Source organism: Nycticebus coucang, chromosome 1, assembly GCF_027406575.1.
Source record: "Nycticebus coucang isolate mNycCou1 chromosome 1, mNycCou1.pri, whole genome shotgun sequence".
NCBI classification, from domain to species: Eukaryota; Metazoa; Chordata; class Mammalia; order Primates; family Lorisidae; genus Nycticebus; species Nycticebus coucang.
Genome location: NC_069780.1, coordinates 191133386 through 191149739, shown reverse-complemented (window position 1 = coordinate 191149739; position 16354 = coordinate 191133386). Strand labels below are relative to the sequence as shown.

At 51.4% G+C, this 16354-nt stretch overlaps 1 protein-coding gene across 3 annotated transcripts in view; it reads left to right on the top strand.

The window, feature by feature from the left end:
* Positions 1-16354, top strand: part of TENT4A (terminal nucleotidyltransferase 4A) — a 45114-nt gene that overhangs the window by 9094 nt on the left and 19666 nt on the right. For all 3 annotated transcript variants that reach the window (XM_053593154.1, XM_053593145.1, XM_053593162.1), the window contains exons 2-3: positions 14446-14569; positions 15533-15579. In XM_053593154.1, the coding sequence (XP_053449129.1) occupies positions 14446-14569; positions 15533-15579 (171 nt within the window). The remainder of the gene's footprint in view (positions 1-14445; positions 14570-15532; positions 15580-16354) is intronic.

Below are 16354 nucleotides of genomic sequence, written 5' to 3'. Positions count from 1 at the left end.
TATATTTGGATAGCTCCAAATGGAAGTAACTTCAGACTCCTTATTTGAAACATAGTGTTTGAGTAACTGTTGTTGAAATAAGTTGGCACTCAAACAACAGTAAAAACTGTTACTAGGCAGGTTCCCATTGAGAAAGCTCGAGAAATCGTGTTTCTGATTGTCTGGTGCGAGTTCTTTTCAATAAGTTTTAATAACACAGGAAACATAAAAGAGAAGGTTCATAGCAGGTGCAGAGTGGCTCCCACCTGGCGTGCAGGTGGTAGGTCTCAGAGTTCCTGCACACAGGTTAACAGAACTGGACAGCCTCCCAAGTCCCCAGCACCACAGTGGCACTTCTGTGGGCTCTTTGGGGATCCACTTTTCTGGGTGAATTTCTTCCTCGAGTTACCAGAGCAGGGTTTTGTAGGCAGAAAAGTGAAGCCTAGACAGGCTAATGTGCTCTGCTGAGAGGTGCTGCGCTTGAGGTGCCAGCACAGGGCTGACCACTGGGGCCTTCCCAACAGCCTTAGATGAATGGACACTAAGATGCAGGAACTAGTAACTCACTCTGCAAACCTGCTTAAAATACATTGATGGAGGCTTTTTGCTCCCCCCCCCCCCAAAGAGAGAGATCAGATTCAGAGGTGCTGAATCTGTGGATGGTGGATGGGTGCGGTTCTTCCTTTCAGGATGCTTTGACCCCTTGTAGGTAAGGGGTCAGGACAGAAGGAGGCATTCTGGACTGGCTTGGAGGGAGGCTGTGATAGCAGGAGCATGGCTCTTTCCATCTAAGTATTCTTGGAAGTTGTATTCCATGAAAAGTGGAGCATTTGCTGAGTTGTCGACCTACACATTGCTTCATCCCAGGACATTAGAGGACTGAAGCAGGCCTAGCAGCCTTTTGCCTCAGTGGCAGTGCTGCTCAGAGTACTTCACCTGTGTCCTCACAGTCCTGGACAGTAGCTCATTTTAAGGAGAGAAAAATTAAGCCTTAGGAGACAAAAGCATCTTGTCCAAGTGCAGCTAGAAAATATAAGAACTGATAGGCCTGCTTGACACTGAAACCATGTCGCCTCCCCGAGAGTGTGCTGGTGCGCTGGAGTTAAAGGGCACTGCGGCAAAGGCCCTTGAACTCTGAAGCAGGATCGTGAAGGGTTGGCAGGGATGGGTGCCGTGGTGCAGCACAGCAGAGTGTATTTTAGTTATAGGCATCATCTCTAAATTTAAGCAAAACAGAATTTTGAAAAGTGGAGGACAGTTATGAAATGACAGCCACAAATATACAGGATGTTTTGCATGGCCTATGAAATGCAAAGAAGTTCCAGAGTGCCATTACAAGTTACCTTGTAGAAGAGAGTAAAAGGTGTTCTTGAAGACTGACTCACGGAAGACTGACTGGGTTTCAGGGTCAAACCCAAGACCATGCTGAGGGTGGAACTTAGGAGAACTGTCTGGGGAGTTGGAAGGCACTGAAACTTGCAGAATTGTTGAGAGTAAAAAGGAGCTTTTTAGGATCAGTTTTAGAGTAAAACCATAGATAGTGAAAGGCCTGTAGCTGAGGAATTGTTATTGGTGACGGGTCTCCCTTAAGACGCAGGGCTCCCGCTTTTCCTCTGCTCCTGTCAAGCAAGTGGTCTTCAGTGTTGGCTACAACAATCATCACCACTGGCCCCCTGAGCGTGCCCTGTTACGCAGTGTTCCCCGTGGCCCTGCCGGCAGAGGGGAGGCTCTTGTTCTCACTTTGCAGATGAAGTGAGGTCCCCAAAGGCTAAGTGCGTCACTCTGGGTCACAGCATGGAGCCCAGGCAGTCTGATTCCGTAGCCTGTGTTTTTAGCCCCCTGAACATTTGACAAAGAGGGAAGATGATAGGAACAGAGCACTTAATTACACCAAGTTCCAGTCTCTAGGTCCAGAGAAGTGACATCTGGCTTCTCAACAGAGATTGCAGGTGTTATCATGAGGCTCTGCCCAGTGTCTCAATGATTCAGATACCCCAGAGGTGGACAGCCAGTGCCCTGATGTTCCCAACAGGCACAGGCCAGACAGGGCCCGGTTCTGTCACCTGCCAGTGGGGAGTGGCTCCTGTGCAGGCAGAAAGTACACCCTGTGTGGGATGCCATGCCCCTGGTGATTCTGTTGCTAATTGCTATAAAGTTAGAGATTGTTTTTATGAGTAAGTTATGCTTTTACCAAATTAAAAAAAAAAAAGTGTAGAATGCTTTGAAGTCACTTAATTTCACCACCCAGAAATAACCAAAGCAGGATGAGGGGACTGCCCCTGTGGGACCTTTCTTTCTAAGCTCACATGTACATGGACACGTGGATTGGTCAACAGGAATATTTTAGTTAAAATTCATGTTTTCTTTGCATAAAATTTGCTACATTAATTTTGCTTGAAAGTAAAAGATGTTCAACTTCTGATGGAAATACTAGTTTCTGAGATTGCTGAGAAGAACATAACATGTGATGAAAACCTTAAATGGCTAAGGGCCAAAAATAATTGGAGTAAAAATTTTTCTGAAATACTAGTTTGCTGCCCTTTTATGTATCTTCCCACCTTTTGATTTGTGTTGTGTTCCCTCTGTGTCATCATAAAGTTTAGGCATTTGTATTTCGTCCTGTAGTTAATAATTATTACTGTCCTGGACCCTTACTAAGCACCAGGCCCTGACCTGACTACTTTAACTGTGAGGGTTCATTCAATCCTCGTAATGTCATGTGGGGCACTGGCACCCTCTTGTTGCCCCCAAGGAAAGCTGGAACACACCGAGCGTGTCCCTGACCCCAGATGTCCAGATTCCTGTCCATCTGCAGTGCTGTCTTGACGTAGGAAGCTGCAGTTTGCTGTTGATGAGTCCTGGCATCTGTGTTTCTGTAGGCTTCATGCTTGCCACAAGGACTCTCCCCGAGTCCTCTCCTCTCCTCAAGATTTCTAAGTTCTTTATGTAGTTCCTGTTTTTGGCGGGGTTCATTGAGGGCAGTGCTCCACCTTTATGTTGCCTTGGCCTGCTCTGATCAGCTGGGTAGGGTCAGCCCCATCCTCGCAGGGTGTCAGGCAGTGTCCTGTGCTGTGACCTGCCCTGCCCTAACCCTTCCTCTTCTTTGCCCCGTCTGCAAATAGGAGCTGCTGTCAGTCCCTTTTGGATGAGTGTGTTAAATGGCCAAATGTTTAAGAAGGGCCGACTGGGGCCACATTCCTGGGTACGCCTGGATAGTGGTGTGACTGGCTCTGTCATTCTTGAGTGTATTGCCTGGCCTGTGGCTTGGAGTGTCGTGAGAAATCTGAGCAACACTCGGTCCCGTCCTAGGGGTGGCTGATTGGATTGCCCCAGTGCCTGGAACGCCTCCACCCTGGCTGAGGTCAGCCTTTAGCGGGAGCTGGTCCTCTGTGGAGATTTTGATACTTTGTCACTGGTTTTGTAGCCTTTCCTCTCTTGAGTCTTTGATACTTTGTTGCCAGTGTTCTTTCCTGGGGGTGGGAGTGACTGTTCCTCACAGCCTTACTTAGGTGGCTGCTGCTGAGGTTGGCTCTGCCTGCTTTGTCCCAGCTACCACCCTAGCCCAGGGGCGTCCTCATGGCCCCCCATTCTGCTGCTTGTCCACCTTGCTTTCCTGACATGTCCTTGCAAAGTTTTTCTATAGAACGAGGCACTGCAATGCTTCCCCTGACCCTTAGCTGAGAGTTTGTCCATGCTGTGTTCGTTGTTTTCACTGCACGCTGCCCTTTTGTTCCCGATTTGGCGTGTTTAGGGCCCCCAGCCCTGTCCTTGCGCTGATGTGCCGTGAGTGTGTTCTTACTGAAGCCCTTGCAACTTGCCCAAGAACTTGGTCTGTCAGCCCAGACTGCAGGTTTGAAAGTCCAACTGTGTCACTGCTGACTTTCAGGGGTCTCACAGTGCCAGGTGGTAGAGAGTAGAGGCTTAGGGGGGCTGGTGTCCCTGGGACAGAGCCTGAACTGCTTGCTGAGTGGGTCTGGTGTCCTCAGGGTGAAGCCCAAACTGCTTGCTGAGGGGGTGGCTGGTATCCCCAGGGTGGAGCCCAGACTGCTTGCTGAGGGGCGCTGCTGTCCCTGTACTGGAGCCTGAACTGCTCGCTGAGGGGGGCTGGTGTCCCTGGGGCGGAGCCCAGACTGCTTGTTCAGTGGGGCTGGTGTCCTGTGCTGGAGCTCGGCTGCTGGCTGAGCGGGGCTGGTGTCCCGTGCTGGAGCCCGGCTGCTGGCTGAGCGGGGTTGGTGTACCGTGCTGGAGCCCGGCTGCTGGCTGAGCGGGGCTGGTGTCCTGTGCTGGAGCCCGGCTGCTGGCTGAGCGGGGTTGGTGTACCGTGCTAGAGCCCGGCTGCTGGCTGAGCGGGGCTGGTGTCCTGTGCTGGAGCCCGGCTGCTGGCTCAGCGGGGCTGGTTTCCCGTGCTGGAGCCCGGCTGCTGGCTCAGCGGGGTTGGTGTACTGTGCTGGAGCCCGGCTGCTGGCTGAGCGGGGCTGGTGTCCCGTGCTGGAGCCCGGCTGCTGGCTGAGCGGGGTTGGTGTACCGTGCTAGAGCCCGGCTGCTGGCTGAGCGGGGCTGGTGTCCCGTGCTGGAACCTGGCTGCTGGCTGAGTGGGGCTGGTGTCCCGTGCTGGAACCTGGCTGCTGGCTGAGTGGGGCTGGTGTCCCGTGCTGGAGCCCGGCTGCTGGCTGAGCGGGGCTTGTGTCCCATGCTGGAGCCCGGCTGCTGGCTGAGCCGGGCTGGTGTCCCGTGCTGGAACCCGGCTGCTGGCTGAGCGGGGTTGGTGTACCGTGCTAGAGCCCGGCTGCTGGCTGAGCGGGGCTGGTGTCCCGTGCTGGAACCTGGCTGCTGGCTGAGTGGGGCTGGTGTCCCGTGCTGGAGCCCGGCTGCTGGCTGAGCGGGGCTTGTGTCCCATGCTGGAGCCCGGCTGCTGGCTGAGCGGGGCTGGTGTCCCGTGCTGGAACCCGGCTGCTGGCTGAGTGGGGCTGGTGTCCTGTGCTGGAGCCCGGCTGCTGGCTGAGCGGGGCTGGTGTCCCGTGCTGGAGCCCGGCTGCTGGCTCAGTGGGGCTGGTGTCCCGTGCTGGAGCCCGGCTGCTGGCTCAGCGGGGCTGGTGTCCCTTGCTGGAGCCCTGCTGCTGGCTCAGCGGGGCTGGTGTCCCGTGCTGGAGCCTGGCTGCTGGCTCAGCGGGGCTGGTGTCCCGTGCTGGAGCCCGGCTGCTGGCTCAGTGGGGCTGGTGTCCCGTGCTGGAGCCCGGCTGCTGGCTCAGTGGGGCTGGTGTCCCGTGCTGGAGCCCGGCTGCTGGCTCAGTGGGGCTGGTGTCCCGTGCTGGAGCCCGGCTGCTGGCTGAGTTGTTCTGGCCTTGAGGGCTCAGTCCTCTGGTCATGTTTGTCACACCATCAAGTTTCCTCAAGTACTTCATAGTCCCTTCTGCTCTGTGATGGGCCCCTGGGGGATGGACACGGGGTCCCGGGTCTCAGACTCAGGCTCCACTGTGCTGGGGCTGCACTGGCTTCCTCTCAACTCAGCCCCACTTGGGGGCCTTGTCCTGCTGCCCATGCTGTCCCTCAGCTTTGCGCCTTGGCTGCTGCTTGTCCTTCCCATGTCAGCTTTGATGCCCGCCCTTCAGGAGGCCGTCCCTGAGTGCTGCCCTAATGGAGCCCTGGGCCCGGCACTGTTCTGGTTGTTGAGGGCACCTTACCTCGGGTGTGAACTCAGCGAGAGCAGGGCCTTCGTCCTGTCTGTTTTGCTCACTGCTGCGCTGTCACGGGGCCCGTGTGTAAGGCTCTGGGTGAGTGACTAGAGTGAGTCGTCCTGGCTGTTTCTACATTTCAGGGTTGACTCATACCTTGGGGTCTGTTAAGTTGTTCTTTCTCATGCTCTTATGTGCTCTCTCCCTCTTAATGTAAGTTTTTGTGATTTTCCAGCCTGTTATCTTTTTGTGTTTGTTTTGAGACCAGATCTTGCTCTGTTGCCTGGGCTAGAGTAGAGTGGTGTCATCATAGCTCACTGCAACATCACACTCCTGGGCTCAAGTGATCCTCCTGCCTCAGCCTCTCGAGCAGCTGGGCCTGCATGTGGGCACTATCATGCTAGACTAACTTGTTGTTATTATTTTTCATTTTTTGTGGGTTTGAGGTCTTGATATTTCCCAGGTTGGTCTTCCGTGCTGTGTAAAGATATCTAGAAAGATGACAGAAAGTGTAGCAGTTCTCATTTCAAAAATGATCCAGCTACTTGAGCTAGCAAGCAAGGCTTACCCGGCTTCCAGATGCAGTCTTGCAGAGGACTCAGTTTCCTCAGAGCGCCCAGAAATGGCCTGCAGCAGTCAGTGCTTGTGCTGGGGCTGTGTTGCAGGCTGAGTGGCAGGTGGCCTGGAGCCAGCAGATGTGGCTCAGGGATGTGGCTTCTCGGCTTCTCCTTGAGCTCCTCCAGAGTGTCTGTAAGCGCTGGTTGGCCTGGGCTACCTCACAGGGCTCACAGCCCCTGCTGGGTCAGCTCCTGCTCTTCTCCCGTCTGTAGCTTTGCTGGCAGACCCTTCACCCACAGCAGGTTCTCCTGGGGGCCTTGCCTGCACCTCCATTCACCTATGAGCTGCTACTCTGTATAAGCCCGTGTGGAGAGATGGGTGCACAGACAGGTCCCCGCTGGTGCAGGGAGGAGCTGCGACAGGTGCCAGGGGCAGGTGATGGGAGCCCTGGAAACATGAGGTTCTCATTCACAGTTTCAGTCCCTTTCCTCCCACTTCTTGTGAGCTTAGATTTTGAAAAAATTCACCTTTGAAATCCTGATTCAGAGTTTTCTAATTTGTGCCTTGTAACTAAAATTAAACAAAAGTGATTTATGATTAGCTCATTAACTACATCAGTTAACGGGAGCTTTAAAGAGCATCATCCACATTTCAAAATAGAAGGCTCCATTCACTGCTCTTGCACTTGGCATCTGTGTAAAAAACCCAGTTTTCTGGTTAGAAGGAGATGCTAATCCAGACCTTGTCTGTGCAGTGTGGAGCAGTCTGTGAACCATTTGTTTTACTGTAATTGCATCAAATCATGCTATAAAATCTATAAAATTACACTAGTTAACTCTGAATGTTTTGTCTAAGACAGTGGCTCTCAACCTTCCTAATGCTGCCTAATGTCACGACCCTATAATACAGTTCCTCATGTTGTGGTGACCCCCAACCATGAAATTATTTTCGTTGCTACTTCATAACTGTAATTTAGCTACTGTTATGAATTGTGATGTAAATATCTGATATGCAGGATGTATTTTCATTGTTACAAAGGGGTCATGACCCACATGTTGAGAACCGCTGCTCTAAGGAATAGTGAAATGGCAAAATGCAGAAGCAAGCATTGTGGAGCTGAGGGGAGGGGGCCTCTGATTTCTGAGGAACCGCTGATTTTAAGGCTATTGAAGGAAGAGTTGGAGTGGAAGAGAGAGAATAAATAAGAAATAGTGAGATGCCATATTTTCTACAGTGTTTTACGTTGTAATAGAAAAGATTAGGAACTGAAGTCACATGCAGTTCAGTCACTTTTCCCCTACCGTTTGGGGTTGACAGGGCCTATGAGTAACAATGTGGAGAGTGCTGAGACCCCACTGAGCAGGGACAGTCAGGAGCCCTGACAGCCCAGCTCCTGTGCTGAGACCCCACTGAGCAGGCACAGTCAGGAGCCCTGACAGCCCAGCTCCTGTGCTGAGACCCCAGTGAGCAGGGACAGTCAGGAGCCCTGACGGCCCAGCTCCTGTGCTGAGACCCCAGTGAGCAGGCACAGTCAGGAGCCCTGACGGCCCAGCTCCTGTGCTGAGACCCCAGTGAGCAGGGACAGTCAGGAGCCCTGGCGGCCCAGCTCCTGTGCTGAGACCCCAGTGAGCAGGGACAGTCAGGAGCCCTGACGGCCCAGCTCCTGTGCTGAGACCCCAGTGACCAGGGACAGTCAGGAGCCCTGACAGCCCAGCTCCTGTGCTGTGACTCCAGTGACCAGGGACAGTCAGGAGCCCTGACAGCCCAGCTCCTGTGCTGAGACCCCAGTGACCAGAGACAGTCAGGAGCCCTGACAGCCCAGCTCCTGTGCTGAGACCCCTGTGAGCAGGGACAGTCAGGAGCCCTGACAGCCCAGCTCCTGTTCTGAGACCCCTGTGAGCAGGCACAGTCAGGAGCCCTGACAGCCCAGTTCCTGTGCTGAGACCCCAGTGAGCAGGGACAGTCAGGAGCCCTGACAGCCCAGCTCCTGTGCTGAGACCCCAGTGAGCAGGGACAGTCAGGAGCCCTGACAGCCCAGCTCCTGTGCTGAGACCCCAGTGACCAGGGACAGTCAGGAGCCCTGACAGCCCAGCTCCTGTGCTGAGACCCCAGTGACCAGGGACAGTCAGCAGCCCTGACAGCCCAGCTCCTGTGCTGAGACCCCGGTGAGCAGGCACAGTCAGGAGCCCTGACAGCCCAGCTCCTGTGCTGAGACCCCAGTGAGCAGGCACAGTCAGGAGCCCTGACAGCCCAGCTCCTGTGCTGAGACCCCAGTGAGCAGGCACAGTCAGGAGCCCTGACAGCCCAGCTCCTGTGCTGAGACCCCTGTGAGCAGGCACAGTCAGGAGCCCTGACAGCCCAGCTCCTGTGCTGAGACCCCAGTGAGCAGGCACAGTCAGGAGCCCTGGCAACCCAGCTCCTGTGCTGAGACCCCAGTGAGCAGGCACAGTCAGGAGCCCTGGCAACCCAGCTCCTGTGCTGAGACCCCAGTGAGCAGGCACAGTCAGGAGCCCTGACAGCCCAGCTCCTGTGCTGAGACCCCAGTGAGCAGGGACAGTCAGGAGCCCTCGCCTGACAGACCAGCTCCTGACATCATTGGGTTTCAGGCGCTAAAACTCCCCATAGCTGCGTGGGAGGAGGATTGTGTTCATTCTTCCTGACTTTTCTTTTCCCTTAAAAAAAACATTGAATGAAATCTGACTAGACTATTGCTTTCCTTAGAAGAAGCCGCTGGATCCAAAATCCAGGGGAGCACCCTTAACCAGCCAACCGTTGGTCTGCTTGCTCCCTGTGGAAGGCTGGCAGCCTTAGCACGTGAGGTGTCTCTTTTGCCCCTGTTCTTTCTGAAATGTTTTATTTTGAGTCAGTTGTCTTTGCTGCAGAGCTGTGGCCTCTGCCTCTGTGCCCCTTGGTTCTTCATGGCTTTCACCACTGCAGCGCAGTTGCCTGCCTGCCCTCCTTGGGTTGAGTATAGAGAGTCATTTTTCAGCAACTTAAAAATCGTGCTTGGTGGAAGAGGCAGGCAGAATGGGCTGAGAGGAGGAAAAAGCCAGCTTTGCTCCAGGCTGGTGAGGTTGGCTGGCAAAGTCAGGGATCGCTGGGGGTGGCCTCCTACCCATAGCCCCACCTTCTGAACCACCCAGGCCTCCCTGGCTTAGGTTCAGAGTTAGACGAAGATGAGAACCACTTTCCTCTTAGCTCAGCTTCTGGACCTGAGGATCATCCTGAAATAGGCTTCTGTCTTTGTCGATCGCCTTATTAGCTGTGAGATAATAGAGTGGCTCTCTAAGTATATGACTCTTCTTTTTGCTCTTAAACAAGCTTAGTGAATTGGGTTTCATAAATATTTATAGCAAGAATGTAACAGATACTAAAATATTGCTGGTGTTGACTTTTTGGCTCAAAAAGCAGAATTTTACTAAAAGTTGAGCAGTCATGCATTACCGTTTGAATGGGTTTGGACTGTATGAGGTAATGATTGTACATGAGCGCTTTATTATCTATTTTTAGTAAAAAAGTGCATTAGAAAAATAATGCTTCAAAATTCTGTTCCCTAGTAGTTTCATGATTAAAACAAAAATTCACTGAAAACTCTGTTCTCACCATTTCCATCCGTCTTAAGGTAACCAGAAAGGGAATTATTCAGGGCTTGCTCCATTGGAATGTATCAGGTGAGATTCTTTCAAGTTGTATCTCAGAGCCCACCTTACCCATTTGGGGAAGCAGCCATCTTTGGTGTTAGGATGTCACCACTCAGGCAAGCTGGCCGAGGCTCACTGTATCTGTAGACCCCATTGCATGCCATACTCCCGCTCTGTACCACAGAAAACCCAGGTTCCTGTCAGATCAGAACCTAAGATGAGGCTGGAAGCCTCTCCGCAGAGCAACTGAAGCTGTGCTCTGAGTACTGGGCACGGTGCCCCACATGTGTCCTTATGCCCCACACTGTACACTGGGCTGTCTGCTGCAAGGGAGGTTTGCCTGAACTAGCTGCAGCTGGAGGTGGCAGGCTAGTGTGTGGAGATCAAGTTTGGCAACAAATAATATAAGTAGTGGTGGTCTGAACATGGTGGGTGGGGTCTGACTAATGCCTCTGTTGGCCCCTCTTCCTTTCTCTGCACCTGGCTGCCTTTTAGAGGCCATCCAGGTACCATATATGGTTCCTGGAGCACCAGCCACCAGCTCAGGTGAGCCCCAGGACTCACTGAAGAGTAAAGGGGACAAGGCTGAAAGGCTCTGCAGGCCTCTCTCTGTGTGAGAGCGCTCCCAGGAGTGTCCTGTGTCACTGCAGGAGGCCCTGGTCAGGCTGCCTCTTGGCGTGCACTGCTGCCCCTGTCCCAGGAAGGAGCTCAGGCATGTCCGGGCAACAGTGAGTCCCAGAGCTACCTCGGATCATCTCCGTGTCCTGCTAGTTTGGGGACATTGCCTCTGTGATACCTCACACAGGAGTTTGCCTACCATCACTGCACTGAAATTTCCTGGATTCAGAGATAGTATTTGGGAGCTGAACTGAAATTGAACTATAAAAGATATGACTGAATTGATTGGACAGCAGAGTTAAGTGTGATTTTTTTTTTTTTTATGCAGGGATCTTGTCAGTTGCAAAATTCCCTGGTGGTGTTGATATGTGAGAAGAATAAACTTATTTCCTCTTTTTTATTGTTTGATAAAAATTATTAAAACTTCATTCACACAATTTTATGAAAAACTTATGGAGAATTGAACCTGTGGGTTTATTCAGTACTTGAAGTCATAAACTAGAAAAGGAGGTGGGCTGTGGCCCCTGCTGGCGCAAGTCTTGTGGTCGGCGATGCCCGCTGGGGAAGCATGTTGGTACAACTGTCTCTGCAGGAGCTTGCAGGGGCGAAAACTGGGAAGGTTAGTACTGAATAAAATAATACAAAAGTTTTGGGCGGCTCCTGTGGCTCAGTGAGTGGGGCGCTGGCCCCATGTGCTGAGGGTGGCGGGTTCAAACCCAGCCCTCGGCCAAACTGCAACAAAAAAATAGCCGGGTGTTATGGCAGGCGCCTGTAGTCCCAGCTGCTTGGGAGGCTGAGGCAAGAGAATCGCGTAAGCCCAAGAGTTAGAGGTTGCTGTGAGCCGTGTGATGCCACGGCACTCTACCCGAGGGCGGTACAGTGAGACACTGTCTCTACAAAAAAAATAAATAAATAAATAAAAATAATACAAAAGTTTTATTTAGCAGCTGTTTATATTTTCAAAAGGGTAGTTGACCATTTACGTGGTTTCTACTGACAGGTTATCCAGTGCAGAGGTCAGGTATTTTCAGAGTGGTAATTTTTGATGTCGTGTTATAGGGAGTGTAGAGCAGTAACAAGGTCAGAGCGGAACACTGGTGAAACCCAGTGATCGGCTCCACACCCAGTGACGGACCACTCTCCGTGAGCTAGCGCAGCCCTGGGTGCCAGGGGTCAGGGGCAAGCTGGTGAGGCCTTCTTCCCAGAGGCTTCCTGCCAGTGCTGGACTCAGCTGGTCAGCACGTGGCCGTGAGGAAGCTGGGGGCCTGGAAAAGCTGCTGGGAGTGCTAGAGGTGTGGGCGGTGGGGCTGTGCTGTGCCTGGTGAGGCTTTTGTTCCACACTTCTCTGCTTAGGCAGTAGTCCTCCCACGCTGCCTCCCTCCCCCACCCCAGTCCTCTTGAGGTCCACAGAGAACTGGTACAGGGGGCAGCTGGGGCCTTTTCAGGTCTGCTGAGAAGTCACCATAATGATGGCTGTTAGACTTGACCATTGCCCATCTGCTCAGACAGCGGCTGTCACCCATCATCTCACTCCTGTTTTGGGGCCTTGCTGATCTCTGCTAGGGAAGACTGGTGAGGGGGTGGGTTTGGCCAGAGCCGCCTTGTCCAGCACGTGGTCATCCAAGAGATAGACCAGGCCAATCCACCAGCAGCGCTCATTCTGTCCTGAGAAGATGAAACAAAAACATTTTCCCTTTCTGTCAGAGCACTTGCTGACTTATAGGTCTAGTTTATCACAGGCTTCAGGTGGGCCAAGTTACTAGCGTGTCTTACCGATGGGACACCAGGGAATGTGGGCAGGCCTGTCCCAGCTGTCCATCTCTCCTGACTTTGGGGAATAAGGCTAGGCTACCCTTCTGATCTCTCTGAGCAAGTGACCAGACATCTGATAAACTAGATACTGTGTCAAAGCCGTGTCTAATGCAGACTGTGGCACTCGTCCCCTTCCTGGTCTTCGCCAGAGCATTGAGCAGGTCTCCTGTCAGTGAGGTGCCCTGCAGGTCACCAGTGGGCTGCGCATGTCCTGGGAGCTGAGGAGGAGAGACTGCTGCTCTTATTTCAGATACATACAACATAAACTTGACAGTGCACTCTACTCTGCAGTGGAGACCTGGAGTGACACTGTAACACGCGGAAGGCCCTGCTGTCAAGTTGTAAGTGTATTGAATACGGAGGATGTGGCTGGAATTCAGTTACCGTGTTCTTCCATGACTTCTGGCCAGCTACCTGATGCTGAGCCTGTACCTTTCTTAGGGTCTGTAAACATATATACTCTGTGAGGCACAGACGGGTTCTGGCTGTTGGTGGTTTGGGAGGACTAACTTCTGTATCTTTCTCCCAGAGAGCCCCCACTGCCCCCCCATGAGCTCTCTGCAGCCTCAGTGACAGATGAAGGTGAGGGGACTCCCCGCAACATTCCTGCTGACAGAAAGGCTCTTCCCTGGTGTGAACATTAATTTGCCTACTTGACATATCTAGTCTTGTATCTGGCATTGCTTAATAGTGGGCATTTTAAGTAATACCTCAGACTTACAAAGTGGAAAGTCTGATGGAAAAAGATAGTTAAATGCCTGGTTGGTGCTCAGTAGCTTGGGAAAAGATAGAAGCTTTACTTGAGAAATCTTGCAGTTTGATATATATGTTGAAAAATTATTTTAGCTTAATGTCACATGACTTATTACCTTTTTACATCTGTTAAAAACTGGACTTCTGGCTGTCTGAATTGGGACCCTTCTTGGGATGAAATTTACTTTTTTAAAAATGAAACATGATAAATAAAATTAGGCTCTAGTGATGGCCTGATAGTGCAGGTGTGCTGTCAACAAGTGCGAGCAGTGTTTATCTCCGCCTACTTGAGTCTTGTGTGTGCATTTAGACGAGGACTAGCTTTTAAACCTTCTGTGCAGTGTTTGGGATGGTTACTCTAATGGTTGTGGGGGGCGGATAACTTCAGGTGAAGTTACCTTCAGACAGGAGCCAAACTGTAAGGTGGTGAGTGTCACTGACACGGCGCCGCTCGCCTTGTGGCTCCAGCCGCTTCTGTTGAGGGCGCCTTTTCTGTGTGCACCGTTTTGCCAGCTGTTGCGCTGATCACATTTTATTTTTGTCTTTTACTATTTGCTTTATTAATGAAAAAGTTAGAATGGAAGCAGGTGAATTTGATTTGTTAAAATTCCTAGGATTGGTTAATTTTCCCTCCATCTCTAATTAATCTTCTAAAATGAAAGTAACGGTGGCCCAGGGCTGATCTTCTCAGAGCCCATGGATGGTTGAAGGGTGGCTCTGTGGGTGGATATGAGGTACCACCTGGATTCTGTCCTGACCCCTGAAAACACTGCTCAGAGCTTTGTCAAGAGCCAAGCTGGTTCCTCTCACGTTTTGTTTGGTTGTCGGCCTCCTTGTTGGCCTCTTAAGGAGAGTGCTTGAATGTTGAATCCAGTGAGACTAGGATGCACTAAGTACCAGATTTAGTGGGTGGTCAGCAGGTGGTCGGGCAGACCTAGACTGCTGTGCCCTGGGCTGTGGGCCCTGAGGACACATGTGTCTTTTTCTTGCACCTCAGCCTGTCTCAGCCTGTTGGTGCCCCTTAGCATGAGGCGTGCAGGGTGGCTCCAAAGGGCCTCTGCAGCAGCCTCTGGGAAGCGTGCTGTCCGTTGGAATCTTTCCTGCATGGCAGTCCCTCACTATCTTAATGTTGAGTCCCTGAAATGAGTCTTTCGGGTAATCCTTTAAAGGCCAATTGTAAATTTATGATTTGGTGTTGACAAAACTTATTTGTGGTAATCTGTGGTGCAGAGTCACAGGGTGTGATTTTGTCCACCACAATTTTCATTTTGTTATAGACGTTAGAGGAGAAAAGAAACTGGATTTAAGTGGCAGATGGATGTTTTAATGTCCTTCTAATCTAATAATAACAGGCTGGAAAATCTGGTTAAGTTTAATTGTAACTCTGGTGTGTTTTCTTTCTTATCCGCTAGACTTCATGAGGAAATAATTGACTTTTACAACTTCATGTCCCCTTGTCCTGAAGAAGCAGCTATGAGAAGAGAGGTGGTGAAACGGATCGAAACTGTGGTTAAAGATCTTTGGCCAGCGGCTGAAGTGAGTACAGGCTTCATGCTTCTGAGCCACCTGCCACATCTGAGTGGGTTTGCGACCCTGTGACTGCAGTGACTGCTGTGTCCACACAGACCCCTGTTTCTCGTGGGCCCGTGACATGGTTCTCCAGGTGTGGTTTGGGAAGAGCAGCTTCTGGGAGCCTGTTAGGATGCACATTCCCTGGCCCCCCTGTTCCTGCTGCCGGGCCAGCATCTGTATGCACACACTGGTGCACACTTGGGTGTGAGGACCCTTGGCTTGAGGGATTGGTGGGGGGTTTTGCAATGGAGTGATTACTTCAGGGTTAGACCTTGCATTCCCATGTTGGGGGCGGGGGGGGTAGTGAGGGCAGGGGATGAGAGGCAGGTGTTCCTGAGAGGCGGAGCCTGGGCACTTTGGCCAGCGTGGGCAGGCAGCCTGGGCATGCCGTCTTGGAGCTTCTCAGCAACCTGGCCCTGTGCTCCTCTGCATACTTTCAGCACTACCCATCAGGGCCACCTGGCTGGCTGAGTGTGCAGTAGGTGTAAGGGACACGTGTGCTGTCCGTGCAAGGGCAACGCCTTGGTTTCCCAGCTTTTTTAAAATGATACACATTTGTGGCTTTAAAGCTCAGTGCCTAGGACAGAACCCCGTCCAGGGCCTTGGCTGTGGGCTTGAGAGATTGTTGGAGGGTTTGACACTGGCTCTGACAAGCCCCCAGCTAGCTTTGTGTGGGCATGGGGTGAGGCAGTGGTTGTCTCATCTCTTAGTTTTGGGATTTTAGAAATTCCTTTCGGGGGCAGATTTTTAACTTAAAGGGAATTTTCTATTTAGTTGTAGGATTTGTTTTTTTGCATCTCCCTTCTACCAACTTGCAAAGTAGTTTGACCTTTTACCCGAGGGTTATAGTGAGGCCTTGTGCTGAGTAAGAAATGAAGGAAGTGGGACTATTTGTACACAATTCACAGCAATCGTCATTTCTTTCAGGTACAGATATTTGGCAGCTTTAGCACAGGTCTCTATCTTCCAACCAGGTGAGTACCAGATTAGTAGTTCTGTGTGTTTTGGGTGGGGATGGCATCTCTGTGCATATTAAGGGCTAAAAGTAGAGTCTTTGTAACCCAGTCTCAGGCTAGATATGGCAACTAAAGGGAAAGACCAGGGGGCGCAGCAGGAAACTTGGCAGAAAGTAATATTCAGATTTGTAACGTGTTAGTGAATTGACTGCTGTGCATCTTTCCTTTTGCGCTTAATTTGTTGGGGTGCAAGAATGCTGGGTACTGGGGACAAAATGAGGGGGAGGACTGCGGCAGGTGAACGCAGCAGTTACTTTGGGCATAACTTTAAAAAACTGATCTTATGCTTTAATGAAGATTTAAGCAAAATTCTTTTTAAATGGTATTTTGTAAGGATTTTTATCTGATAAAAAAATGGCAAACAAGTTTTCTTTTTTTTTTTTTTTTTGAGACAGAGTCTTACTATGTCACCCTCGGTAGAGTGCCATGGTGTCACAGCTCACAGCAACCTCCAACTCTTGGGCTTAAGCGATTCTCTTTCCTCAGTCTCCCTAATAGTTGGGACTACCAGCACCCACCACAATGCCCAGCTATTTTTTGTTGCAGTTGTTATTGTTGTTATAGCTGACCCGGGCTGGGTTTGAACCTGCCAGCCTCAGTGTATGTGGCTGGCACTGTAACCACTGTGCTGTGGGTGCCGAGCCACAAGTTTATATTCTGAAGTTGTTTTCTCATTAAGTACTCTTTTGGTATCCAAATAAAGTTTATGTACGTTGTTTCATCAAAAGTTTAT